The sequence below is a fragment of the Nasonia vitripennis genome, chromosome 2, assembly GCF_009193385.2.
Source record: "Nasonia vitripennis strain AsymCx chromosome 2, Nvit_psr_1.1, whole genome shotgun sequence".
NCBI lineage: Eukaryota > Metazoa > Arthropoda > Insecta > Hymenoptera > Pteromalidae > Nasonia > Nasonia vitripennis.
In genome coordinates, this window is record NC_045758.1 from 12,506,646 (window position 1) to 12,533,386 (window position 26,741).

The 26,741-nt window shown below is 49.5% G+C and overlaps 1 protein-coding gene across 3 annotated transcripts in view; it reads right to left on the minus strand.

Annotated features, from left to right (window-relative positions):
* The window catches only part of LOC100122759 (protein gustavus), a 289,744-nt gene that overhangs the window by 89,747 nt on the left and 173,256 nt on the right, over positions 1-26,741 (minus strand). For 2 of the 3 annotated variants that reach the window (XM_031923238.2, XM_031923239.2), the window contains exon 1: positions 9,715-10,597. The exons of the other annotated variant lie outside the window; for it this stretch is intronic. In XM_031923238.2, the coding sequence (XP_031779098.1) occupies positions 9,715-10,109 (395 nt within the window). In that variant the 5' untranslated portion in view covers positions 10,110-10,597. Of the gene's footprint in view, positions 1-9,714; positions 10,598-26,741 lie in introns of those variants that run through there. 3 annotated transcript variants of the gene reach the window in all.

Sequence of the window (26,741 nt, forward strand, 5' to 3'; positions counted from 1 at the left end):
AGAAAGAGAGAGAAAGAGAAGAACCGGTTTCCCGCGAGACTCGCGTCGGATTAACATATTAAATGGTCTACGCGTTTGCGGTCATTGGGTTGAGGGACGGATATTTACATATGTGTGTGCGTCTCCCTACTCCGTATCCGTGCGTGTCTGCTGCGTAAATTTTGCTCGAGATCGTCGTCGAGATCCTCCCGTTTTGTCGCTGCTTTTTGTGGAACTGGACTCTCTCTCTCCCTCTCGTGCTCTAAAAATAGATTCCGTTGTTCCGGACATGCTCGCGAATGCGTGTTAGTGTTGTAGTCTTAAAATTCCATGAATATACGGAAAGGCTTGGGCTTGTTTCGCAGGTATACAGACACCGATGCACAAAATCTATGCGACGACGGAACACATACTGATGGATGCGGATAAGGGGACTTTGACGGCCTCTGCGGAGACTCGATAAACGTCGATGGGGCATAGGCAGTTACGGCGACGTGGAAATTATTGTAAATCTCGTCGACTCTTTATTCAAAGCCGCCGCGAGTGCGAAGAAAAAATAAAAACGAGGAGTCTCCTTATGCGAAAACGTCTATTAGTTCGTAGATAAGCCCAACTTTCTCGATTATACCTCGCAGTTGTAAACGAGAGTTATTGCAATTACCGAGGACTTTCAAAACGGTCGAACTTCATAAACCAGCCGTGAGAACTTGACTTACGCCGAAAACTGATTAATCGCTCGCGTATAGCACTGCCGAAAATACAAACCGCTAAGAACAAATTATTATGCTGTGCACACTCTCTTCATAAACACGTCTCTCGCAAAGGCCGTAATAACATAACTCTGCGAGACTAGAAGGTACAATCGCTCGTAGATCACCGAGTAATTCGCGAAATCAACTGTCATAGCAAATCGAAGCTCTCCGCGCACATAAAGAGGAAGACAGCATCATCGACGTGTGTACACGCACGCGATAAAGAAAATCTCCGGGCATATACACAGAAACACACGCGCGCGCACAGAGCCGATGAGTATCTCTAATTGATTTATTCCGCATAGGAGAGTCACGTGTGCTCCACGGCGCGCGCGTTCCGATGGCGGAAAAATTTTCTCCAGCGATATTGTATTTACGAGGCAGAAGCTCTCTGCCGCTGCTGCTGCTGCTGCTGCTTTATGGCGCATTGTTGTCGGCTCGATTTATGGACAGGCTTTTTTTTTCAACTTTTGATATAACTTTATTAAAATAGATGCACCCACGAGCCTCAAAATTCGCTTCCTGTCAAAACACACAACAAGCGAATATAGAGCTATTGTATTATACGCGTAGAGCGCGAGGAAATACGAAAATCAAACGGCAGAAATGAAAAGGGGTATTATAGCCGTTTGATTCATCGAGCCCATTTGATTTCGATTGCGATCGCGCGCGCGCGTATGTATGTGTATACGCACTTTTGATTGATTTATGAGTGTCGAACGCTGACGTCGCTATATGTGCGCTGCAGAGAGCGTCGGTCAGATTAATCTTCATTACACGACGCGTCGAGGTTGCAATATCATCCACAATGCAAGGGGTCGAAATTAGCATATCTGATCTCGTCGCGCGCGAATACAAGGAGCCGCGCGCGCGCGCGAGAGAGAGAGAGCGAGCGTATACCAATCAATATAGATTATATATATATATATATATTGTACGTATATAACCCGCACTTTTTTTTCGTCCGCGTAACGGAATATTCGACCGATATGTATCAAGGCTTAATCGCAAAATATTACGATGAAAAGCTCTCAAGCTCGAGAGAGTGGGAGAAGAGATGCGGAGAAGAAGAAAGATCTTATCAGAAAAGATTGCAAGCTATCCGTTACGCGCCGGATTACAGAGGAGAGAGAGAGAGAGAGAGAGAGAGAGAGAGAGAGAGAGAGAGAGAGAGAGAGAGAGAGAGAGAGAGAGTGCGTATGTATATTTGTGTCGAACTTTACATAACAAGGTCAGCTGCACGTGCGCCGAGCGTTATACAGGGATAACGCGAGCGCGCGCACTTTCATACGCCGATGCTTTATAGCGTAGAAAGCAGCGGCATCGGCGTCCGGAAGACCTTCGCACCTTAAACGGTAACGAGATCCGCCGGAGATGAAGCGGCGAGCGATGATTATTGTTCGTGTATGTGTACGTATAACTTTCGCGGCGTTATGGTAATCGTTTGATTGCGGGCGTTCGAGAAAGAGAGAGAGAGAAAGAAAAAAGAGTCGACGCGCGTTTCTTGCTTTGAAAAATCACCCTCCCAAATGAGTTCTCTCTCTCCTCGGTCCGCGAAAGAGCTTTTAATTAATTTCTCTCCGCTGCGGCTTCGAGCGAAACTTTCGCGCAAGAATCGCTCGGATAGAGAGAGAGAGAGAGAGAGAGAGAGAGAGAGAGAGAGAGAGAGAGAGAACTTTCCGCGAATTTCAGTTATTGGAACTGGCCGGGGAGCAGCGGACCTACTCGAATTAAAAAGTTTCCGCGGAGATGCAACCGCTGTCGCTATTAGTCGAATAACTGAATAATAATTGCTTGTTATTAACGTCTTGCTTCTTTTGTGGAACTAGTTTCGAAGCTAGAGAAACGGCTCGTATTGCTTTTCTCGATGAAATTCATCAGACCGAGGTGGTTACTTGCGCTGGCGTGTGTTTCGATTCGATGGGGAGTGGTCACCTAGCGGTGGCGTATGGAACTAGACTTGTGAGTCTACATCCAAAGAATCTATCACAATACATTGGTCAACTGGCTATACTAGTAAGGCTACATCGAACTGATTTAATTGAATAATCGCAAAGATTTGCTCTCGCGAAATCCCACGCCCTTGGTTTTATCGCGTTTCCCGAGCACCGAGTTTATTTTCGCTAGCAAAGCTTAATATTCGTACTCGAGCGAGAAACGTTCAGGCTAAGCAAGAGTCATTCCCCTGGTTTATTTCTCCATTTAGATCGATCTACTTGGCTCCATTATAATATTTTACGATCGCACGCGCAGCCTCGTGCTCTCTGCCGTTTGCTGTCTCTCTCAGCAACTATTTGCTCATTTTATCTCCTGCCTCTATTTTCTCCATTGCCACTCTTTGCCCTTCCATTGTCGCGATTCGCCCTCCCCCCGTCCTTCGAACACTGTCCCTTTTTCTCGGATTTCTCCCGACGGCTCTTGTCTTAATAGAAAGTAAAATGAAGAGTATAAAAAGAGAGAGAGAGAGAGAGAGAGAGAGAGAGAGAAGAGGGAGATAGACAGCAGCAGCGCGCGGTACTGTGCTGCAACGTTGTCGAGAACCGAGAGAGAAAGATCGGAAGAAGAACGACGACTACGACGAGGGCTGCTCTGGTGAAAGGGGGCGATAACGGGCACAGAGAGTGAGCAGAGTCGGCAACGCTGCTCGGTCGATAGACGGCGGACACGCCGGGCTGTATGGCAACGCCGCGGCGAGGCGTCTGCTTTAAAGCAGCGTCTCTCAAACCAGGGCTCTGGCCCTCGTTGCCATAGGGCCCGGCCCTTTATGCAACGAACCCTTATCGACTACGCTCTATACGCTGCCGCGCCGCCGCCGCTGCTGCTGCTGCCCTATTGTTGTAACCTGGCACCTGCGAACCCAATGCTATGCTACTCTGCGCGTCTATCTATCGCTTCTAGCTTCGCGATATAACCGGATGCGCAGAGCAGATATACGGCCGATGCGAGCGAAGTGTACCATCAGCGATGAACTGAATTATACCACCGATGGTCCCGATTTTGTTTCTCGATTTTCCAGAGCTTCGAGGGAATGGCTGATGAGACCGGAGCTTTAACGGGATTTTAATGAATATTTTACTTTTCAGCGTATTAAAGGGGATGGCTCGCTCCCGCCCGGCGCGTTGTATATTTCAAATCTTTATTAAAACTAAGTCGCGCAAAGTAGCCGCGGTTTCCGCACCTGTGTGCACTTTTAACCCTCGCGCGCGCGCGCGCGCGAACACTTGAAATTTCATATTTCATCGAATTAATACCACGCGAGAGCCGAGCCGGAATATAGTGCCTATGCTAAACACAGCCGAGTTGGGAATTCTGAAAATCCGCTTTTAAAATAGTTTGGAGTACGTACGTGCGCGGTGTGTGAAAAAGGAGAGGCGTTAATAAAACAGTTGCGCGCCGCTCTCTGGCGAGTGCATAATTGCTCTCGGCAAATAGATCAAACACAGACAACATAAGCGCCGCGAGTGTGAGTTTGTCAGCCGAGCGCGCGTATTTAACATAGCTTTGCGTTGCGCGAACGCATACAATAAGGCAATTGAAGCGTTTAACGTTGCAAACGCGCGTTATTGAAAAATTCTGGAAAAAAGGGAAAAGAAACGAATAATTATCCTTCGAGCGCATACATTAACGGTACGAGATGGTATCAAAAACTACACCGGCTGGGCGAGAACTCTCCCGAAAAATTGATTAAACCTCGCGCGAGCGCCGGCGTAAAGCTCGAGCTACCTCGCAATGCATCAAGTCAAAAATACTTATTTTCTCAGCATCAGCGCAGCAGTAGTGGGGAAATATAAGCAGAGGAAAAAAGTAAAGCCGCACACCATAAGCCGTAATTTAGTCGACGGCGTAACTCATCTTATAATGGTTATGCGAGTTTTTACGGCGAAATCGCGTAATTGCAGCGCTGAATCTGCACACAGTGTGCGCGAGCGAGCAGCTCCTTTTCTCCGGCTTTCATGCAGAAAAGGCGTTTTCGCGCGCGCCGCATATTACGAGAGAGAAAAATATTCCTCATATTATTACGGATAATAAATAATTTATATTCCAGCCACTTGACGGCGGCGGCAAAAGTCACTCATTAAATCAGTCCTAATTGTGAAACGCGCCGCGCTTTGCGAGATCTAATTTTCGAAATACTTTTGCGTGAGATATATTGTTCACGCAGTTACACTCGCTGCTGTGTTTTGCTGACGCGCGACTTTGAAAACGCCGCGCGCTCACTACCCTATTAAACACCGTAGCGCAGGTGAGATATCGTCGACAAGTTAAGCGCCGATTTTCTGAATAATAGCACACGGCGGCGGCGGTGGGGTGTTCGACGCGGGCCGAATATAATTTCGAAAATTGGAGCAGTCGTTTTATACATATTCAGCGGCAGTAGCGCATGCCCGGCGTATAATATACGGAAGATTAAATGACATTCATCACTATTCAGGGAAGGCGAGCTCGTAAAATTCTTAAATGTAAATTTAATGGTGTATAAAAGCCGATTGAGCCGCCGCGAGCTATAAATGGAGTTCTGTGCTGCTGCAGCTTGCACATCGACGGACGATACTTGTAATTTTTAATAATACCAAACGGGAAGCGAAGAGATTCGGCGCTCGCAACTTCGCCACGAGACATGTATATCGTTATTAGCCCTGCGCGCGCGCGCATCCTCGCCTCTACGCGAGATGAAGACGTAAAGAATCGCGATATTTTCGCGCGACGATATAACGTAACTCAGCGCCGCCGAGAGCCGATTTCGAAAAGAATCGAGCCGCAACACAGCCGACACTTTCTAAAGCTCTCAAAAGCTAATAACAGTAAATTCCGCGGAACGTAACGAATCATCTTGGTAATGTATTGCAGATAGGTGTATCGTCGTAAAGCCGCATATTTAAGATCTCTCCTCGCGGCAATTGGCTGCACGAGGCGGCTATTTTAAAAATGTCCCACGCGTGCAAACTTTAAATTCGGATTAAATTATCTCTCGCGTAATTGTGCGAGCGCGAGCGCCGGACGTTACGACGAGATAAAAAAAAGAGGGACAAGAAGGAGGAACGTGCTTAAGGATGCCGAAGCTTTCGAATCGCTTGAGAGCTTGCTTCTTGAGTAAGGATCATAATGCCGGGAAGATCGATAGCATCCAGCGCACTTGCTACACACCCCCAAGGTTGTGTTATTGCGCAGCCGAGGCGTTCTGAGAAATGACGACTGTAAGCGAGAGAGAGAGAGAGAGAGAGAGAGAGAGAGAGAGAGAGAGAGAGAGAGAGAGAGAGAGGGAGAGAGACTGTGTGAAATTCAGCGGATATCATACACCCGCTTGGCTGCTGTTTTACTTTCTCGTGCGATGCGGGAGAGCTCGCTAGAGAGAAAGATGCTCTTCGGTGCTGCACGCGTGATGTGATGAATTTGCGTGGCGAAAATCTTATTTTTTACCGTCTCGTGGTTTTTGCTCGTGAAGCTGCGCAGTGATTTGCTCGTGGAACTTACCTGGAATCAGAGAAAATATATAATTACCAAGGTGTGGACGTGCACGAGTGAAACATTATTTTGTATGATATCATCAGTTTGGATTAGGTAATAAAGTACATAATCATTGTTTGCATGTACGCAAGGTGTAGCAACTTAATGCACAGCTTTGGCGTAATAATATACGATTCCCCGGGCAAATGTCAAGGGAATAACCGTAAGAGTGAAGGATCATGCATTAAACTTCCGTAACAAATTGCTCGCGCACCAAAAACTAACTGTTTCAACATTTTTCCGCAGCCGAACGACAGCGTCACTCATCGCAGTCTCGAAAAAAAACCTCTCAGCATTCAGTCCGTAAATAACAAATTGCCGAATCGAAAGTCATGAGCGCGATTCGCGCGACCACACTGCAAGGGACGACTGTAGCGGACAAAAACCTACACACTGCAGCAGCAGCAGCAGCAGCAGCAGCAGCAGCAGCGGCGGCAGCAGCGACGATGTGTCAGATCTCGGGCACACAAAAAAGAAACGTGTCGCGCGCCAATTTCGAATTTCGTTCCCAAGTTTAGCGCGTTGACGTGGCCAGAGGCCAACGGCACACGGCTCTCTGCCAAAAATGGCTCAAATCGGGCTCCTCTCTTCCATACAGCTATGCACACGCACACACGTATGTGGAGTCCTCTCTTTCTCTTGAAAGCTCACTCGGAAGATCGAGCTTGCGCGAGCGGTTCATCGGCCACGGCCGAAGCTCAAAGCGCGGAAGCTCTGCTCTCGGCCGATTGCGCGACGTATTAATCACATCAGGCCGAGCAGAGGCCGAATTTTTTCATGCGTGAGATATTTCCTCGGACGGATCGCGATTCCTTTTTTTCTTTAGTTTTTTTTTCTTGTTTGCACCGGCGCACGCCGAGCGTTAATAATTATTTTACAGCGCCGCTGTAACCGCGCAGACAAAGCTAATTGAGCGCGAGAGCGGGAAATATCGATTTTCGCAATTACTTCGCCGTCGACGCTCTTAAACAATTTACCCCCAAGAGGCCGATACTGCGATGTACTCAACGACGGGAAATCGATTGGTTATTCTTTTTGGCGTTCGATCTCCGCGAATGCATCAGTTCCTAACCTCAAAAAATAAAAGAAAGAAAAATATTGTCTTTATTAAAATTTGTTGCGAGTTTATGAACTTCACGTCGATTCGTGCATATCTCTTCACTGTGACATATCAAAGCAAAGTAGCTTTGGATTGGGCATGATTGCCTAAGACTTTAGAAACAATAAATTATGAATTTTTGGTGTCGCGTCGCAGCGATAAGTAACGAAGCAGCACGGCTTATAGCTTTGCATATGAGCTCTGCGACCAAGAAGCTTTTTTTCTCTCCTCCTCTGTGAGAAGAAGAAGAAGAAGAAGAAGAAGAAGAAGCCTTCGAAGCGAAAGTCGCGCGAGACTACGCTTTCATTTCATTGCATCAAGTATGCGTCGTATAGTCTCTCGTTGAGAAGCAGCGGGAGGTGCTTGTATACAACAAGACACTGCAACCGAGAGAAAGAGAGATGCTGGACTCTCGCAGAGCACGCGTCAATCTCTTTTTCGACCACATACACATACGCGCGCACTCTGGAATCTCAGCAGGAGGCGGGAGAGGATCGCGTATTAATAGCCGCGTTCAGAGCCATCAGCTGCTGCATCGCAAGTGCTTCGTGTTTTCGAGCTCTATATTCTCCGGGAGCTTTTAGGCTGAATGGAGTGATAATGTGTTTGCTAAACACACTCGCCTTTTCCGCGTCGAAAGAACGGCTATACTTTTCAATCGACTTCTCGAGCGAAAGAGAGTCCCTCGACGAAAATATGCGACAAGGTATACGCGAGAAGCATCGGGACAAGCCCGGCGCGCGGAATCTTCTTGAATGACAAACACGGGGAGCCGATGGACAAACAGGCGAAGATCAAACATCCACACGCGGGCATCGCGACACATGCTAATTGACGAATTCGCTCGCGGACACCTGGCCCGAGTGTATACACTACACGACAGGGAATGAAAAATGCCAAGCGCGTACAAGCAGAGAATATACCGCGAGGATCGTGAGCTGTAACCCAATCGGTTTGCATCTCTTTCGGCGATATTGTTGTACGAACACAGAGCCGATGACGATTCAATCGCGATCGATCGATCGAAGCGCGCCTGTTCTCGCTCGTGTATAGAGAGAAAGAGCGCGATGAAATGAGAATGACGAAAGAAAGATGCTTGCGATTAAGCGCGAAGGACGTGAGCCGGATAAGAGCTGCTGCCGCTTGCGGACGGCCTTCGGAGGGTCATAGGCATCTCTCTCTCTCTCTCTCTCTCTCTCTCTCTCTCTCTCTCTCTCTCTCTTTCGACGGGGGGACGACGACGATGCGAGAAAGAGAGAAGGTTAATAATAAGGGATATCGCCGTCGTCGTCGTCGCGTACTCCGTATACAACGGGAGGAATAATGTTTAAGAACGCCCGCGTGCGTATACGCACTGCAATTTCGCCTTCACCCAGCTGCCTAGCCAATCAGAAAGAGCCTTCGACAAGAGAGAGAAACTATACGTGTACATGCGTATTGATCTTTGCTTTCTTTGACTTGTCTTCGGCTCTCGCTGAAGCGGTGCCCTTGCACCGACGACGGCTGCAGTGTGGAATTCAGCTCTCTCTCTCTCTCTCCTATACGTGTACGTACCGCATACTTTACCGCGGCGAACGAGTGTTATTGCAATATATATACCGCGTAAAATAGGGAAAGAAGATGCGGCCGCACAAAAGCCTCGACGATGAGATCGGCAATTAAGCCGGCGAGTCGTCCTGCGGCTCTGGCATCTTCGAATACGTTCTTTACGACTCGCGTGAGCGCAATAATCCGGTTTCTCTCCGCGGGCATTATCAATGAGCAGATATTACTTTACGGGCCTTATAAAGCGGAGTACTTAACGAGCGTGCGCCCACCGCGCTCTCGAATCCGCGAAATATTCAATGACGACGGCGCAGAGAGAGAGAGAGAGAGAGAGAGAGAGAGAGAGAGAGAGAGAGAGAGAGAGAGAGAGAGAGAGAGAGAAATCTCGCGTGGAATCGAGGTCGATCCCCATTGTGTTGCGCTGCACATCGGCGTGTGTATGTGTATGTGCGCGCAACTGAATCGCGATCGAGCGAGCGCATGCGGAGCGAAAGATGACGAGTCATTTTTTGTCGTGCGCGCGCGACGACGACGGATTTACGCGTCGGCTGCGCGCAATGGCTGCTGCGTCCCTTCGGTCATTGCACGCACGTGCGCCGCGCCGGCGAAGGTTATGCACGCACTCTCTCATATCCGCGGAGCGAATGCGTTACATGTTTCGGGGAGCGCCGCTCCTTCTTTTTTTTTGCAAGAGCATTGTGACTCACGCAGCGATGATACGGCCGGCCCTTGATACACTTTTGTTGCGCGCGTGTGGCCTGGACTTTCTCTCGGGCACGCACACACATGCGTTTATACGTATAACAATAACGGTGGGTGTACGCGAAGCCTCACCTCGTTTTCATGCTGCGAGCTTGCGGCGACGAGCGCAGAAACTGGTGGTGGTGGTGATGCCTCGAGCTGGGAAAAATGTCCCGCCTGGAGTCGAGCTGATGGTCGAATCCTCTCAGGGGCGGAGGTGGGAAGCGGCGACGCCGCGGGAGAGGAGGGGCCGGTGGCTGGAGTCTGTCCACGGTGCGGCCGTCGCGCTGATTGTGGTAGTGATGATGGTGATGATGGTGGTGATGGTGGTGATGGTGGTGGTGATGCTGGACTCGTTGATGCTGCTGCTGCTGCTGCTGAGGTCTGCACCAGAGCACATACGGTAGAGCGAGCTGCAGCTGTGGGGGCTGATGCTGCAGGTGCAACTCGATTCTGCAGTCGCGCCAGAGCAGGTCTCGGGCGAACATGTCACGGCGACGAGGCCGTCATGATCGCGACGCGCAGCACGTCGCCAAAGCTCTTCTCTTCTAGAGCAGCAGATCGATGCCGCTGTTGCTACACACGCGGTTGCTGCACTCTCCCGCTCGCTCGCTCGACTCCGCAAATATACACTGCTCTTCCTTCGAGGCGTGGCAGCGGCGACGCTGTCTTTTTCCCTCGAAAGCTCGCGGATCGAGTCTCTCCGTTGGTCTGTCTCTCACTCACAGCAGCGCACTCGGAATGTCTCTCTCAGCACGTCAGCAGCAGCGTCTGGTCTTCCACCGGCGGCACATTGTCCTCCGCGGCTCGCGATCCTACTTTCCCATTGGAGGGAACAATAACAACAACAACAACAATAACAACAACACCGGCAGCACTGAACAAACGGAGGTCGGGCAAAAAAACGTGCGGCCGATCGAAAAAGGGGTGTAGTGCAGCCAGGGAGTATAGAACGCGGCGGCCGGTGCGCGGCGGCTTCTCTCTTTCTCTCGGCGTCGGCATCGACTTCCACGCCCGAAGCTGCGCGGGCTGGCTCTCTTCGGTTGCGCCGCGGCTTCAGGCCGCGTGCGCGAGAGAGCATTCAAACCGGCGAGAGCGCGCGAAACGCAGGGACGTCGCCGACACCTGTCGAGCCACGCGCTCTTGATATCGTTGCGTTCGCTCGATCGGCCGACGATGATGATGATGTTGTCAGCGGGAGGATAATATGATGCCGGGCTTTGTTGCATTGTGCGCTCGACGTGAGTTTTTCATTAAACACGAGAGGGGTACTAATGCAACATGACATTTACAGAATTCCATTTAGCGCTCTCGCGTGCGTGTGTACGGCTGCATTGTGCAGGGAGGATTATTAAAAATCCATCCGGACTTCGTCGTCCGCGCTCTCTATCTCCTCTCCGTGCATGCGTGTAACGGATTCACGAAATTAATCAACGCTCGTTCAAACTCTTTTGTTCCATTCAATCGCTCTCTCGCTGACGCTCGTATTACGTAAAATAAGCTGCTGCTGCTGCTGTAGCGAATCACTTTCTAGCGCTGAATTACATGGAAATCCCTCCTGCGAGCGAGCTGGCGAGCATTTCCATAATGATTTATAATCCCCATAATTTCTCGGGTAATTGGATAAATTAAGCGCGATTATGATTTCATTACGTCGAGATATAATTAGCGGGACTGAGCGCAGCGTTGTAACATTCTGCAACAATGCTCCGCTATCATCGACTCGCTCCGCGCGAGAAAAATTGATATAAAGTAACGGTTGCAACGCGGTACACACAGGGAGGGTAAACAATCGCCAATTGTCCGATACATCTTTCTCTCGCGCTTCGTCAATCGATACGGCAGCAGAGTCTCTTTCATCATCGCTCGATCCTTGAACGCGTTGATACATCTCTCGCTGGAGAAAAATAAGAAGAAGAATACTCGCGCACACACACACTTTCTCGCTGCAGGAAAATGAAGCTTTTATTACTTTTACAGCGGATTCCAGCATCATCGCCGGCTATCGCTCGACAATTATCACAGAAAAAGTGAGAGACGACCTCGAGCAGCCGAGCCTCTCTCGCGCGTGTCCTCGAGTCTCTTCTAAACGGACGCGAAAGGCAATTATTCAACTGCCTCTCTTGGACATGTGTGTGCGTGTGTGTGTGGTGTACGCAAGTGCTTTCCACTTATCAGATATCAGAGCGTATGATGTGGATGCAGCTTGCGTCAGGTGCAGGCCTCTTAGCCGTGTGCTTGTACGCACACTTTTACTTTTCTTCGGAAAATCGCGCATATAGAACGAGTTGGCCTTATGTTTACGTTAATGGATCGACTGCGGCTGCGTTTGGATTCGACATCCATTATTGGCCGACCCGCTGTGCGATTATGTTGCCAGTAAGCTGCACAGGGAAATCCGGAAAAATCGATGAGTGATTAGCCACGCGATAGTTTACGTAACCACGAGGCTCAGAGTTAAGCAACGATATAAGTCTGTATGATATATAGATAAATCGAGGATCATTACATTAATATCGTTAGATCATCGATGCTTTATCCACTTGCGAAATGATTAGAAAAACACTGCACATTTCGAAACGAATAAACTGTATACTCATATAAAAGAGCGCAGGTGAGCCGGAAGTACAAGAACACACGTTCGAAAACTCGGGACCAGGCTGACCTTGATCTCCGATCTTCAAAGCGCATCATCCTCTCTCGCGCGAGAAGGCTACCGATATCCCGAGTAAATCATACATTCGCCACGGCGGCTCGAGCGAGCATAATTATCAGTCGACGTGGCTAATTGCTGCGCAGATCGTGCAATCGATACCGTGTCGCGCACACGAAAAATCCGTTGCGGCAATTATCTCGATGGCCCTTTTTTTCTTTCTCTCTCGAAGCGCCGAAAGAAAGTCCCGACCATCAATAACGGCGAATCAATGCGGCAGCCGCACGATAAGGTCTTTTGTACTCTCGCGGGACGGACGTATACTCGCGCATTCTTCAGGAATTAATCTCGGCGCGAGCTATCGGTGCGATTGATTTCGAGGCGAAATTTTTCAACGCGTGATGCATCGAGCTCAGCGAGAGCCAGTGTATATACAGCGCGAATTAACGAGGTGAGCGGGGTCTAGAAAGTCTATAAGGTCAGGCTATCGGGAAGAGTTCGGAAACGTCGACGGGGGGCGTAATGACGATAATTCACGCTGAAAGAACCGACTGACGCTAGAGTGAGAGATAGAGAGAGAGAGAGAGAGAGAGAGAGAGAGAGAGAGAGAGAGCTGGATCTGGTTCAAAAGCGCATAATTACCCGGCGTTCGGTATAGGTTAATTGGTGCGGCGTGCAGATCGTGGGCGATAGAGATAATACTTTCCTTCGGCTCTTCCGCGGAGCTCTCAAGGTGCCGCTGCTCGCTTCCACTTCTCATCCGATCTCAGACGGACGCGGCGGCAGAGGGAATCAATTAGCAGTTGGCGTTTGTTCCCCTTTGACTCTGCGCTGTCGCGAGTACGGAATGTTATTTGGAGTATATATCTGGAGCAAGAGAATACGCGCACCGCGAGATTAATTAACTGGAAGCAGCTCGTCTCTGTTTATCAAATTCGGCTTTCGGTTCGAATCAACAACGGCAAGCGGGACTTTTATTCCGTCCCGCTGATTTATTAGCCGCAGCTCCGCCGACTCATCTTTCATCCGGGCAGCGCGCCGAAAATGATTTTATTTGAGCTGTTTTTGTCGGCAGCCACGATCATCGTGTGTACACGCGAATTGAATCCGTCATGATTTAAGACACGTGCGCAGGTACGGGAGAGATTCGTATCTGCTTTTTGCCCCGTCGCGCAGATCGTCTTTTAATTGCTTCTCTTGGCTCGTCGTTGCAATATCTCTCGGGGTATACGTATAATTGATACCTTTCACTCGCGACGTTGTCAAAATTAATCTCGCGCTCGCACAATGGACACGTCAGGTACGAGGCTACGCGGATATGTATGTATGCACCGTGCGCGCACAATGCGTCGTCCGCGCGCGGGTTTAGCAACGGTTGCAGCTTGCCGAGAGAGAGAGAGAGAGAGAGAGAGAGAGAGAGCGGTTTTATCAAGTCAAGTGTCATTTCGAAATATTTAAATGGCTTATTTGTTCGGCACGGCACCCGAGTGTTTGCCAGATGCAATGGAGCGATACACACCTAGGGAGACACGGAGACAGAGAGTAGATCTCGCAGTGTCTATACGTAAATTTCGATGGGTTGGATAACTCAAATACGGCTCTCTCGCGATATCATCAAATTCTACGCTGCAGTACTGCGGCATTGTCGTAACTGTCTCACACTCGCAGACAGAGAGACGGAGTCCATGGAAATGCCCTAATAATATTCTGGCTTTCTCGAGTGGGTATATATTTGTCTCTAAACTTTGACGTCAAATTACGAGACGTAACAAGATCCGAATTTCAGATTCCCTCGGTGTGTTTACATATACGTACAGCTTCCCCCTGACATCAGCAATACGTAACGAGTCTGCATAAGCGAGCACTGATATGCAAGCCGACTCTGCGACGCTTTTCCCTCGCACCCCGAGAGCTTTTCCGAAAATCGAGCCACTTTCATTCGCGAACGAAGCGCAGTTAAACGCCCGTCGATAAAAGCAGTCGGCAAAGGCTGAAAAGTACGAGGTCCTCGCGAAGCTTCGTACAGCCCTGGCCTAGGAAACGCTCCCGTCGGCGTTTTCGCAAACTCCATGCGCGGCGCACCCTGCGCGTTTCGGCATTGGTCGTGGAAATTCGCGCGCTCTCGCGCAGAAGCTCATCTATTGATCCGTCCGCGTTATAGTGTCGGCGGTGCGTGAGAGAGCGAGAGAGAGAGAGAGAGAGAGAGAGAGAGAGAGAGATTCGCGAACGCGATATCAGGGATGCGGGGGTGCGTGCGCGGCTTGACGAATACGAAATTTACGAGCAGTATATAATGACGAGGTGTGTACGTACACGTCGTAAGCCTTTCCGAGACGAAGGACAGTAAGAAAGCGCCGTGTGATTGCCTCCCGGCGGGAGGAATAAGGGCAATCTCGGAGAAAATAGGTGCGGGGAATGCAATGAGCGATTTTCAGCGCGAATTCCCCAATGGAATCGAGCTTTTTCGCGCGCAGATAAACAAGGGAGCAGGGGATTTCTCGCGCATTATACGAAATAAATGGACTCGCGCTTGCACTTCTCCCGGCTCTCATTTTTTCCGAATGCGCCACTGCGCTGCGTACACGCGTGTATTTAATTTGAGACTCGCAAGCGCCGCGGGAATTGTGCTCTCCCGCCACGTGTGCTGCATCAGCGCTATATCGAGTGGGTTTTTTTTTCTCTTCGTGCATCCACTTGCAGTACTTCTACGCACGACTAAATTTTACAACAACGGCGTGTTTTCCTTTCAAATACATCGTTCTGTCATCGAGTTCGCCGCGCGTGTGTAATTTTCTTATAGCTCCTCGTAACTTTGACGGGACAGTACACATTGTAGACAGGGAGAGACACGCCGGGTAATAGGCGAAAATAGATTCCTGTGCCCGAAGCGAAAAAAAAGACACGGCAGCTCTCGTTGTAATCCGAGCTATTATAGGCCATTCGTCGGCGCGAAGCCTCGAATTACGCTTTCAGTTCGAATGTGCACACGGCTAATGATCCTGGCGAGGGAAAATGAGCGATGCGCCGCTAGACTCGCTGAAAAATGATAGAAGTAGGCAGCTGACAGGTAGACATTAGCCAAGCGCTATATCTCTCGGCCGCCCGCGAACTCGGAAGAGCGTATGGGTGTATCACGGACGATTATGAATACGCAGAGGTGTAGAGGCTGCGCAGAGGCGATTCATGTACTAATTTATACGAAGTGACGTTAGCGGTAATTGCCAAGTGCATTGATTAATTCGATCAATCAGCGAATAAATTCGGTACCGCTGTTTCTTGGCAGAGAGAGAGAGAGAGAGAGAGAGAGAGAGAGAGAGAGAGAGAGAGAGAGAGAGAGAGAGAGAGAGCGTTATGTACTCGATGGAGCTATAAACCGACAGTGGGAAATCGCGTTCGATCTTCGCACCGGGGCTTCATTAAAATTGATTGAGGATTTGATTCAATAATCGAAATAATAGTAATGCTAACGATAATAGCGGCGCGCCCACGGCGATGCTCGATTATTATAATAATATTTTGACGCCGCCGTGATGGTTTTCTCGGCGCGTATAACTGAGATGAGGTTGTACAATATGCAATTTACAATTAATATTAATTCGAGTGTTAATTTCGCTCTATCGATACACACACGCACGTATACGTCGCTGGCGCTCTTTCGGTCCGAGTTAATCCCTCTCTCTCTCTCTCTCTGATAATCCATAATTAAATTCCGCATGAACATTCGCGAGCGCATTTAGCCGTAACGAGGCGGTAATTGGATAATTTGAATTTTCGGCGGCGTATTTACATATCATTGAAGTTCTATCACTGTATAAACCATGATAACTGCGAGCGGCATCGCCGCCGTGCGCTCGCGGTATATCGGGACGGCCAGCTTGGCTGATAACGTTGTAGCAGTCGGTATGCGTACGCGTGCAGATTCAACGTCAATATTTTCCCTCTCTCTTCCACGTGAAACCCGTATACTCTTTGCTCGCGGCACTATGCACACGCGCGATATTCCGTGCCTTTGTTAATTAGTCGACGCGGTTTTGCGACATAATATTTTCCCGGCTCGCGCAGTTCGACGGCCGGCCGGCAGATGGCGGTAGCGGCCGCGCCGCGGAGCGAGAGGATAATCCCGTTTGCAGATCCCTACCTTTCAAATTGCGCGCGCTTGGGTAAAAATTACGCGCGATACGATAAACTTAATTTTCGGTCGATTACCCCGGCTCTACGCTGCAGCCGATGCGACTCCGCAACGATTATCGGTCGGGTAATTATTTTACGTTCGAATTGAGCGAGGGAGAGAGAGCGAACGACGCGCTTCTTTTAATTTCCCACGGGTCGATTAATTTATGGATAAAATAAGCCGGATAGAAATGTGCAGTCTCGACGCTATAACGACGGGGGTCGAGTTTCGACGCATTGATTAAAAATATATTAAGGACGTGGATTATTCCGACGCGAATTCGTTTTTTATTTTCAAAGTATACATACAGTCGAGGACATAAAAGGGGACTTCAATTATAAATTTTTTTTTATCCGACGGCGATGAAAAAGTTTGCGCTATTCGTGTACGTCACGGAATTTTTAATGAAATATGCCCGCGAGAGAGGTACAACAATTGAACCGGCGAATTCAATGCGTCAATGTTTTTGGATCCGCGAGCGAACATAAATCTGGCTGCAGGCGGGGAGAACTTTTGAATTCGGAATAAATTTTCCGGATTATACCAAATGAAATATTTCAATTCGCAGCAGAGTCGACGGGGACAGAGAAAAGTCAAAAGGGGTCAACGCGCACGTAGAGAAAGAGATTTGCCGCTTGATTTATACACAGAAGAATCGAAAGGACGCGAAGCGAAATTTTTGTGTAACAGCCCGAATGAAAATTCAAGACACGGAGCCCACTTCGTTTATCGGCGCCGACGGGGCCGCTCGGCTCTCCGGCGCGCAGAAATTTTTAATCGACCAGCAGCACGACCACTTAACCGTCCTCTCCTGCGCTGCCCATGCAGCCCGGCAGCGAAATTTAACGTGTCCCTAAAAAGCTGCGACGTTTACAGCGTTCGCTCTCGCGCCTATAGTTCACACGCTTATCGCGCTCCGGACCGTAACCTCAATTTCATCTAGATTAATTAATACGAATTTCAAAGTTTGAACACTCTCTCTCTCTCTCTCGTGGCTAAAGTGCGCGGCAGTTCGTTATACACGGCGGCGCACGCGACGAACCTCAGCAGCGCAGCGCAATTTTAATTTTAAAACTCGCTCGTCACATTCAATCTCGGGATTACGATCTCGGCGCCGCCGCGAAAGAATAACTGCCGCGTCTTTTTTTCATACGCGAGATGTAGCTTTCCTCCTCTTCGTCGTCGCGAGCGCTTCTTCGAGATATCGACGGGACAAGGAGCTTTGTAGGACTTTAAAGAGATTACGAACGCGGAGAGCCGGCGCGAGGGGAAGAGAGTATCGCGTTAGAGGAATTTTCGTTCGACATAAATCCGTCCCGACAAACGAGTGCGACAAATGTTGTCCCCGGGGGGGGGGGGGGGTTCACTCGTCGAAACGAGATAGATACAGTGCAGAGAGTGCGCTAACTGAAAGGCATTCCGAAGAATGAGCTGTTGGTACAACACAGAGAGCGGCGAAGTTGCGCCAACAATTACGTGAGAGCCCGGTAAAAGTTGGCATTCTGCGCAGTCCTTAAAAATTCAAAACTCATCGCGCGAAAGTTGCGACAGGCCGCTACTATGTATAGCGCGCCGCTCTCAGTACACTTGAAGAATCAAAAAGTTCGCAGGACAGGAATTACCCGGAGCTCGAACGGGGGACAAATAGCCGGGGAGTTTGCACGAGCTCAAAGGCATTAAAGGATATGAGTAAGGTAAAAGGGCAGTAGCGCCGGCAGAAACGCTAAAGAAAATCGCGGTAAGTGCTCGCTCGAATAAGAAGAAGCTCCGTCTCGTCGAGGAGGAAAAAAGGAGGAGGAGGAGGGAGAGAGAGAGAGCAAGCGAAGAAAAGTTGGCGTGTCCGTGACTGTACCCGGGAAGAGAGAGAGAGAGGGGGGGGGGGAGAGGCACGGCGCGCGAGCAAACGACGAGGAAAATGAAAGGTAATGACGATATCCAAATTGGGCCGGTTCGATCGAGTATCCGAGACTCGAGCGAGAATCTCTTTCCAATTGAATGCCCCCCTCCGCCCCGTCTGCCCCTATTTTCCCCCCGATCTCTTCCTTACTTTCTTCTTTTATCTATATCTCTGCGCTTCATTCTCTCTCGCTTCTTCTCGCGCGAGCTTGCAAGCTCCTCGGGGAGCCGCTCTGCTATCCCAACTTGGAGACCGTAAAGTTCACTGAGATCGGAACACCTCCGCGTCACTTCGTTCCGCTTCTCTTTCTCTCTCCGTCCGTCCGTCGGTTCGTTCGTTCGTTCGTTCGTCCCGGCGGCGCAAATGAAATCACAATTTCCTGGCTAGCCTTCATTTTCTATCGCTCAGCCTGTCTGTCGGGCGCTTCCAGCCATTCATTGCCTTGTGCCAGCTCGTGCTCGATCTCCCTCTCGCTTCGAGCTTTTTCGCCTATTTAACCGTGGCTTCTCTTCTTCCCCCCCAGACTCGTTCTTATATACCGACACTAGACACACACACACTGTACACTACTCTTTGTCTCCGGACCCCACTGCGCGCACGTGAAATGCTCCTCTCTTTCGTTTTAAGCAGGGGGGCAACTGCGCGATACTTTATTAAATTCGCACGTGCAAACGAGCCGTGGCAATTTCGAATTCTGCGCGCGTGCAGGAGCATTCCGACGACTGCGACGCCTGAAATAAGGAGAGGACTTTTACGCATGAATTGGCCATTTCCTGCTACACTACTGCGACGCCGTAGCAGCCGGTGCGTCATGTATTTTTCCTTTTTCGCCGAGACTCAAAGACGCCGTTATCAATTATCGGGGCTGACTTTAATGTCCGTAACGGGAGTTTTTAGCAGCTCCGGGGAGCATAAGCGATTTTTCCCCCCGGGCTTGAATGCAACGACTAATTCATCGGGATTTTTAGCTCTCGCGCGCGCGAAACTCGCTGGCGGAAAAGTAGAGTGAGTTCGCGGACGCAACTTTGTCGGAGCATCGTTTTTAGAGAGAGGGGCTAACGAGCTCGCGGCTGATGCGAAAATAGAAAAGTTTACACGCTGCAGGGCAGTGGTGTGTGCAAGTGTACGTGTCGACGGCGTTTCAGGTGCCAAAAAAGATAAGGCTAATTAGCGCATTATTTTTGAAAATTCATGGAGGTCGCGACCTCTCTCTCTCTCGAACGTTAACACGTATAATGTGTCCATGCGCCTGTATATAGCCGCACCGCAAAAACGCGCTAATTTCGGACGCCGCAGCAGCAGCAGCGCAGAGAGGCGGCAGCGACAAAATTCCCGGGTCGTTGGATGAAAGATTTATGAAGGGGTTGGGGCTTGGAAATATAAATAATGCAGCTCCAGTCAAATCGGCTGCTGCTGCTGCCGCTATGCGCCCCATCATCGTCACATGGTACTCTGTCTCTTTCGCTCGCTTCGTATAATATTCCTCTCGCGCAGAGAAGGCTCTATACACAGCTACCACTACTGTGTCGCGCTCTTTCTCTCTTAAAAAGATTATAAACGGCGGAGCGAGCGAGCGAGCGCTCGACTTAATAAATCCGTCGGCTCGTCCTACAACTGTGCCTCCTCTCGTGTTCCGAGCAATTTTTCAAACGTCCCGCGATTAAACTTTATATCTCCGGGGCTCTTTATACGCGCGTAATTTCTTCAATTTTTTCGCCACTTAGGCACGCGACTCTCGCTTTAGCTTCTCTCGGCTTTATCAAGCCTCCTTTCTCGCTCCGTCTCACTCTCTCGTGAGACGCCGGAAACCCAGTGGCACAGTATCTCTACTACATGCGTAGAATTCTCTTGGGTATACGAGCGAGCGAGCGAGCGAGAGAGGGATGGAATCAGTCGGAAGTTTGCGCCAAATCGCGCTCCATCAAATTAAGCGGATTTATCTCGCGGGGGAAGGAGGAGAATTTTTGCGCTGACGAGTAGCACTACTACCACTACTGCGAAGAATAAGGAGAAGAAGAAGAAAGTGGCTCGCGCGCAAGTTTCACGCTCACGGCGCAGATATCATCCGAGAAGGGGCTTCTCTCTAATTTACTCCGCGGCGTCCGGCAAGCCTCTCCCTCTTCATTCTCCTCCTCGCGCGGTGCTATCTCGCTCGGTCGATCGCGCTACGACTGCCTCGCAATACATAACCGATATAGCGACCGAAATCAAAGAGGCTGTCTCCGCGGTTCATCTGCATATTTCATGGCCCGCGGAGAAAAGAGGCTGCAGAGAGTTAGCGGTAAAGAGTGAGCTGTCGGAAAAGGCCAGATAAGTCGTGAGAAATGAGAGCATGCCGCACGTGCACAAGGTGGAAAAGCTCGCACCGAGCGCGTATATAATGCTGCCGGCTTCGAAGAATAAGAAGACGAGGAAGAAGGAAGAGGAGGAGGAAAGAGACGCCCGTGTCTGCAGATTGAATATTTAAGAGCCGCGCGCGGCGCGCGGAAAATCGAACGCTTTTCCTCCATTAGGGCGGCAAAGGCCCTGCAATAAAAAACTACAAAAAAAGAGAGAAACGAAGCTGAGAACGTGTATAAATAGCTCGTTTAGAGCTAGCGGAAGAGAGAGAGAGAGAGCGATGTATCGCGCAAAGCGCATCGATCGGCGGCGACGAGAAGCGGAGGACTATTACTGGCTGGTTGAATTCCCGGTGTGGCAGAGAGAGAGAGAGAGAGAGAGAGAGAGAGAGAGAGTCGGCTAGAGCGAGCGATTTATTGATTTCTTTGTGCAGCGCGAGAGCGGACCATCACCGCGACTTTGTCGACGCGGCGAGACGTGTACACTCGCGGAAAGTGCCGCCGAGCGATTTCTGAATTCTTAACGCGCCGCTGCCTCGTCCGTCCGTCCGTCCGGCGGCTCTCTCTCTCTCTCTCTCTCTCTCTCTCTCTCTCTCTCACTTATTCTCCTCTTCATTCATAAAGCATCATCGTATCCGGCCCTTCGAGTATCGACAATGCAAGAGCCGAGTCTCTTTATACTCTGAAATTCCTCAGAAATTCAAAAAGCAAGCGCTGCCTGCCTGCCGCCGAGAAAGATCGACTTTATATTACTGTCGCTCCTGCGCGCGGAAACGAAAATTATCGAGCTTTCGCCGCACGACGACGACGGCGGCGCTGCTGCCGGCAATGAAGCGAAGTCTCTCTCTCTCTCTCTCTCTCTCTCTCTCCGCAGTGTAGCACAAAGGAAGAGAGAGGGCCGAGGTTAAGACTCGAGATCGTTAGCGAAGCTCCGGGTCTTGGAACAATGGCCGCTTGAAAAATTGATGACAACTTTGTTCGTTACGTGCATTAGGCAGGGAAAGAGAGAAGTGCAGTAGCTAGCAGTCGAGAGTTCGGAGAGGGCGAGGAATGAGGGCTCAAGACTGAGGAGTAGGTGAGGGAGACGGAGGGACGCACATCTAGAACGAGGAGGAGAGAGAATAAAGAAGAGCCGGTCGTTTGCGAATGTTTAATTTCGCAGATCTGATAGATAGGCTCGCTTGGCTATGCGCGCAGCGGCGCGAGTGCGCCGGGAGATAAAGAGCTGGCCCGAGTCGTCGAGCTGGAAAAGGGGTAGAGGTGTGTAGATAGCGCAGCCGAGTCCTTTCATCGAAAGGGCTCCGCGCGGAATTCGGGTATACACAGTACACACACAGCGGCTCTCGTCGTCGCATTGTTTTATCATCTTTTTTCTCCGCGGGACACGAGAGATGTATGCGATTTTTCAGTATAGGGTATATCTAGCGCGCGCAGAGAACGAGAGCGGGAACACAAACAGCAGCGGCAAAGAGAGAAAAGCAGCGCGGTGGCGCCGGGCCGGCTCATATATTTACGGCGATGAATGCTCGCTGAGCAAAGAGACCCGGATAAATCATACGAAAATCCACAAATATATAGCGTTTCTCACGAATCTGCCAAAGTTGGCCCCCGCGCGCGAGCGGGTAAAAGAGCGAAGCAGGAGGGAGAGAGAGGCGGGAGGGAAGCCGAATGAAGCTAACGGGCTTTGTTTCAATATTTGCCAATTTAAGGCCGAGTGCAACGCAGTCGCAGCTGACAGTTCTCGCGCGCATCGCTGAGGGGCATTACGCGGCCCCGCCGCTCTCGTCGACTCGGAAAGCCTGCCGCGAGATACGTACAGCCCTCCCCCTTCGAGTTCGCGAACGTGCTTGAGTGTAACGGAGAACGGACGGGAAAAAATCTCTGCCAAGAATCGCGCTCCTCCGCCGCCGCCGCCGTCGTCGTCTTTGTGTAACGAGGGATGAATGCAAAGAGAGGGATTTCCATTATTATTCTCTGCGAAAGGGGCACTTGGGATTAAAAATTACGGAATTAGGCGGAGTGTGTGTTTTTTCACCGTGCGCCATGATGATTATATTCGGCGCGCCCGGTGTTTGACCAGCGAGTCTCGAGGCGCGCACTTGTTATACAATCCGCATGAATAATTTCAAACGTATATTCTTCGGCGAATTCACGTGGCCTTTTTTTATATTTCGGCGGACTTATTCGGAGAGAGAGAAAAATTTCAAATCACCAAAAACTTTCGTGCGTACAGCAATGACGAGTAGGTTAAACGCGCGATGTAATTTTCATTCAAAGCGACAATTCGCCCCCGCTAGCGCGCCATAAAGTACAACTTTTTCAAAAGCTCGCTCGCTGAGCGCGCGCGTGAAATATCGCCGAGAATTTTTGCGGGATAACTAACGATAATTCGCGCAAAAAGCATCATCGCGAATTGGCAGCGATCTTCTCGGAAGTTGCGCTGGAATGAGAAAAAAAAAAGAAAAGAAAAAATCCGGCGTCCCCGCGTTTGTCACGCTAACGCGGTCGTAATACGCGCGGGAATCGCCCGCTAAACGAGGGCATAAAGTTCGACTGACTTGCGCCGCCCGAAAGAATGCAAGCGCCCGGGGAGAGAGAGAGAGAATGGAGTGCGATATTTGGCAAGCCTGACGTCGTCGAGACGGCTGTGTAAACAAGTCATTGCCTTGGCGCGTAGCTCATCTCTTTCGGCCCTTAATATTTTTCTCCATTAGTATGCTCTGTATTACGCACGCATGCGCTGAAAAACTGCATCGCGGGGAGTCACACTGCTATCTCTATGTGTTTTTTCTCTCCCGCTTTTTCCGTGCCGCTCGCTCGGTTTGTTCCTTTGGATTATATCCGCGCATTGTATCCATTGATTGCGTATCGCGGCGCGTGCGTGCGTTGATAATGCGCCGGTGCTGCGAGTGTAGCGCGCTGCATTGAAATGAAACGCTCAAACGAGTGGCTGCGCTTTTTCATCGCGAGCGAGTGAGTGGAGGGAGCCGCTGTTGCACTACTACCCCCGATTAATGCCAGCTATTTAGTTTTTCACTGTGGGGTAGCTCTGGCGAGACTTTGTTTGTTATGGCCCCTTTCGATTCGTGCGCGACTCGTCGTTATTTTTCTCTCTTTTTTTTAAAATCCTAACTTGCGTTTTTACAAAGTCTGTCGCGAGCTTTGATTCGACGTAAATGGATTTTGAATGATGTAGATTCAATATCGTTGGTGGATTTTCCAAAGCTGTTACAAATGGCGGAGCCGTGATTATTCATGAGCACGGAAAATTCAATGGATTTCAGGAAATTCGATTTTGATTTATTTACGATGCACTGACACTGATTAAACGGTAACAGAATACGACTGTTAGCTTTGATTGACTTTAAAAAGTAAATGTGCTATTACACGTGTACGTAATTCTATCCCGATTGCAATAAGCAGCATCGCGAATATAATATAATGCTGAGTTTTATTTCGCATTTACACGCGACTGAGAATACAACAACAATCTGGTTTTAGGCTTTGTAAAACGGGGTGAAGTTCGTTTAATCAACGCTTCCTTGCTTTTCTAATAATTATCTATTTAACGTTGTGAACTATGCGATGCAAACAGGCACATAAGCCCCTTCAATATGCGCTGCATGCAGCGCGTAAGCGAGTAATTTTACAGCGAGTAAGCTCGTTAAAATTGAAAAATTATTAATTTTAACGTATACGCGGGGTCGAGCGCTGAACTTAAAAATAAATATCGAAAATTTAAATAAAGAAGAATGCGCACGCTTCGTCATATGAGCGCGCGCGTCCAGGTAAATTTTATCATAATCGCCATTTTAATTTCCACGAGTAACCTCAATGATTAAAATCCCGGATAAATATATACCGACAGCACACAGCACTCGGTGCCCACTTTTATCGATTAATATTTATTTTAAATTAAACGAGGCGATATACGATCGGGATGAATATCGAAAAAGTAACATCGCACGCGCGGCGACAGTTATAATATGCTCGAAAGAAGAAATTTTTAAATCGAGCGCGCACTCGTGAACAAAATGGAGAAGACCATCGCGTACAGCGGCTCTTTGAAAATAAATAACACGGGAGCTGAATATCCAACTGGTCTGCGGACGCGCGCATAATTTTGGGGGAACTACATTTTTGCCTGCGTGTATAAATCAGGAATAATTTTCAGCGGCGAACCGCTTGAAATTCAAAGGATAATTTACAGCCCGCTAACCCGTTAGTTTTCTATAAGGCCGACTTTAACGCTTTAATTATCGCTCGGTGGTGCCGCACTGTCGAGAGAGAGAGAGAGAGAGAGAGAGAGAGAGAGAGAGAGAGAGAGAGAGCTCGCACATTATCACCGGGCGAGCGCAGCACTCGGCGATAATCTAATGATTAAAGCACTATACTCTTTCGACGAGGCGGAAAATTTCGAGGAAAGAGAAATAACACGCAGGGAAAGAAAAGGATCCACATCTCTTTCTCTAGGAAAAAATGATGTACGATCAAAGTTTCGTAATAGAGCGAAGGATAAATGGACAGTGCAGCGAGCGAGATAGCTGGATAAGACATATAAGCGAGGAGAAGAAGGATAAAGGACGTTATATTCGCGCGCGGAGCAAAGAGCAGCGGCAGCGGAGGCAGCGCAAGAGACGGGAGCAAATCGGGCGTGTTCCCGAACTGTCATCGGCAAACTCGTCCCGGGGAAGATGACAAATGACCCTCGGCGTGACCACGGATAGGTCGTACGTGTCGCAAATCGAATAACAACATAACGCGTGGCAGGACGCGAGCTTGCGTACGCGCCTGAAATGCCGTGGCCCTCCATACGTCGCGCCCTGTATAACCGCCAACCAGGGACGCGCAAGCTCGCAAGCACAAACGTCGATAGTCCTGACCGCGCGATCGAAGTAATTAACGCGCCTGTCTGCGGCCGACGTACAGTCCTCGCTCTCGAGCTATACCAAAATTGGCCCACAGCCTCGCGCATATAATTCCGTGTGCGGCTTCTGCACCGCACACAAGTACTATTTTACCGCTATGTACACTGTGAGAGAGGGCGAGAGCTTTCGATTGACGTCGTTCTCTCGTTGCGAAAGTTTAATTGCGATAATCCGGCCTGAAAGTTGGAGATGAATCGTCCTCCTCTTCCTCCGCGACGTGACTGGGTATTTCAGCGAGAGCTAGCCCTAAAAACTCTTCGGCCTAGTCTCTCTCTTTTTATTCTCTCTCTCTATGCGACGCTGCTGCTCGAGTGAATGGATGAAAGAAGAAGAAGAGGACGGCGGAGCGCGAGAATACAGTACATATAGAGCGGATCGAGGAAGGAGGGCCGAGTGGATGTATATAGAGCGAACTTATTGTCGATCGACCCTTTACCGCGAGCGAAAATTTCTTCTGATATTTTTATCGAGGCCGCGTGCGAGAGAGAGAGAGAGAGAGAGAGAGAGAGAGAGAGAGAGAGAGAGAGAGAGAGAGAGAGAGATGGAGAAAGTACGGAGGGCAAAAAGCGAGTGGAGGAATAAGATTGATTCTCATCGAGGGGTTCGCCGCCGCCGTCGCCGTCGTCAGGGTGATTAATTATAATGTACAAAAGATTCTCTTTCGCGCGCAAGTGTATGTGTGTGTGGGAGAGCGAATCTCAGTCGCCGGATAAATAATTTATGGATTCTTTCCATTAAGATACTGCTCGGGGGCCATAATAGGCTTGTACGCGTGGATTTTATGCGTGGGATATAGGCTGTATATTAGCGAGCGATGTAAACGCGAATATATTCGGCGTGTGCAGCGTGCGGGGGCATGAATATAAAAGGGGGCCACAGTGTAGCGCAGAGGCGAGAGTCGTTGGGGCAAGCATCAGCACGCAGATAGGAGAGGCGGAGGAAAAAGGAGAGAATAAGCGAAAAGTGAATTTATGAGAGTTGGAGAAGGAATGCATCTTGCTTGGCAAGCGCGGGCGGGCGCGAGTAAGTTTTCCTTTCGGAAAAAATAAGCGAGAAAAATAGAGGATCACGGCGCGCGCCAGAGTCACCTTATACTTGTCTCTTTTTCTCACTTTAATTGACATGTTCCTGA